The sequence below is a fragment of the Hemitrygon akajei genome, chromosome 24 (genome assembly GCF_048418815.1).
Source record: "Hemitrygon akajei chromosome 24, sHemAka1.3, whole genome shotgun sequence".
Classification (NCBI taxonomy): Eukaryota; Metazoa; Chordata; class Chondrichthyes; order Myliobatiformes; family Dasyatidae; genus Hemitrygon; species Hemitrygon akajei.
In genome coordinates, this window is record NC_133147.1 from 60,092,653 (window position 1) to 60,095,147 (window position 2,495).

The following is a 2,495-nucleotide window of genomic DNA, read 5'->3' on the forward strand; positions in this document are numbered from 1 at the left end:
GACGTTTTAACAAGCTGGATGAACTCAGCAGGTCGAGCAGCATCAATTAAATGAGCAGTCAATGAATCGGGCCGAGACCTTTCATTTCAACGGATGCTGCCCGACCTGCTAGATTCATCCAGCTTGTTTGTACGTCTTGATTTGACCGCAGCATCTGCAGTATACTTTGTGAGAAATCAGCGTGCTTGCCAATGACCGTACCTCGGCTTTTATCAGTTTGAGCTTGAAATAAAATCCAGCAACAATAACAACTTGTTGCTAGAGAACCTTTTAAACAGGCGATGACGTTCAAAGTGCTTGCAATGGGGTAAAATGCAAACACGATAAAAAAAAGATGATTTTAGGTAAAGAGCAAGGTTAAATAAATAGACCGAGAGCTGGCGTTTCAATTTTCAATTGAGTTTGCATCCTTTTACCTATTGAGTTCCAAAGTTTAGGAGAGTAGATCAAAAAGCCTGATCTGCGAATTATCTTTTGACGGAGATTTTGTTTTAAATGTAAGAGCAGAGGGAAGAAGTTCTGAGTGATCTAATAGAATTTTGCGTGGATTACCTTCAAACCTTAAAGCATGCAACCATAGAGAGGCACGTAATAAGTTAAGAGAAGCGCAGTTCTAGCTTATATTCAGGATGGTGGGAAAGCAAAGCAAAGTGTAGACGAGGCAGCAGAGGCGTCAGCAAAACCGAAGTGCAATGGGTGATCCTCGACTGATGACCTTATATCGCTGACAGGCAAGTAAAGTTGAGCTGTTGAATATTCACTATTCCGAAGCAGTCGTGTTGGGTGATGCCGCAATGAGAACAACAGCAAAGCCTTATCTTTCACTTATATATCCCCGTAGGCCTCAACAATGTCTTTACTATGTGCAAGTCCAATATGTTCCTTCCCATTTGATTAGTTGTGTGCTGAGTAAGTTTCCTAGATTATTACTAATAGCAAGTGAAGTGAAGTCTGGAAATTAAAAAAAAATAAGAAGAAGTATTCCAACTAATTGTCATAAAGATAAACAAAGAAGTAATTTGATTTGTGTTTAAATACAGAGCTGCTTATTTAATGTAAAGAGATATTTCATTCCATTCTTCAGCTCTTCCCTGAACTTCCTCTGCGTCAGTCCGTAGATACACGTATTGGTGCAGGTACAGAGCATCTGCAAGGTGAATCCAAACTGTTGGAGAACATATGTCGGTGTGCTGAAATACCTGTCTGCGTAGGAGTAGTTTACCATTTGCCAGTTCATGGAGTGTACGACATAGGGCAACCACAATAGTATGAAATTTGTTGACAGAGCGAACAGCAAAATGATGGACTTTCTCCGGTTCTCCACCTCAGAATCCTTCTGATTCTCATTGCTGCCCCGAAGTCCTTGGCGGACTTTGTTTGTCGCTAAAATCTGTCTAACGGTTAACGCATTAAACAGTAGAATTAAAGCGAACGGTAATAACGGTGTTGTAATGCTGTCAAATAACTCATATGCCCTCCACACGGATGACGTAAGATATTCAGCCGTGGAGTCGCAGCGTTTTGGATCCACTGCAAAGTAAAATGGAACACATTTGGCACAGCCCGCTGCGGCCACTGTTAGTATCACGACTGACGCTGTTTTCTCTGTGGAATATCGTTTTTGCAGATTTTGACAGCAGATGGCGACGTAGCGATCGAAAGTGAAAGCGACCGTGAACCAAACGGAGCACTCCGTGCTTGAGAGCCGCAGGACAAGCGCCACAGCACAAACCGGAGTTATGAGCAAGAAATCAGAAAACAGATATATATAATTAATCTGCTCCAGAATAACGGCAAGGACCAGGACCATCAAATCTGCTGCCGCCATGGCCACCAGGTAGCGAGTAATGCATTTGGAGAGTCCACACTTTCCGCGACATAGGATCACGATCGCTGTTAAATTAACTGAAATAAAGAACAAAATAGAGAGTTACTTCCCTACTTATATAAATTGGTTCCGATTCACGTTTAAAAATAATAGCCCGGATCACGTCACTGCATGCATTTATACACCAGGCACTAATACGTTCTGGCGTTCACGGCATTGGATACACGGGTCGAGCAAATTAACTAACGACAGACTACTGAGCTGCTGCTACCACAAGATGTAGTCCAGAACCCAGTAAAAGGCTTGAGGATGACATTTTGTTATAAATAAGATCAGTGCGCTCTTGTGCATTTATAAAAATAAATTAGTGACAGCGAGATGCCTATTTTTAATTAATTTATATCAATTTGTTGATATCAGTTCAACCTGACAAAACGAGTCTTTCTTTGCTGATCAGTGTCAAAAAGCCAATTTAAATTCACTCTGATTCAATATTTTAAAATAATAAATCATGAAAACTGTCAAGGGGATGTATAGATTTTAAAGGCTGTGGATTTTTCTGGCATTCAGCAGAGTTAATCGAGAAAATACATTTTTAGTATATTCCTGGAAGAGCCACATATTAGCATAATGACATGTACAGAATACCTCAGAAGCTGTCAAACAG

At 40.8% G+C, this 2,495-nt stretch overlaps 1 protein-coding gene across 1 annotated transcript; it reads right to left on the minus strand.

Annotated features, from left to right (window-relative positions):
- Nucleotides 1–1,030: 1,030 nt before the first annotated feature.
- Nucleotides 1,031–1,828, minus strand: LOC140715773 (probable G-protein coupled receptor 139). The gene has a single exon (XM_073028145.1). It carries the CDS (start codon nt 1,826–1,828, stop codon nt 1,031–1,033), a length of 798 nt encoding a protein of 265 aa, XP_072884246.1.
- Nucleotides 1,829–2,495: the final 667 nt, after the last annotated feature.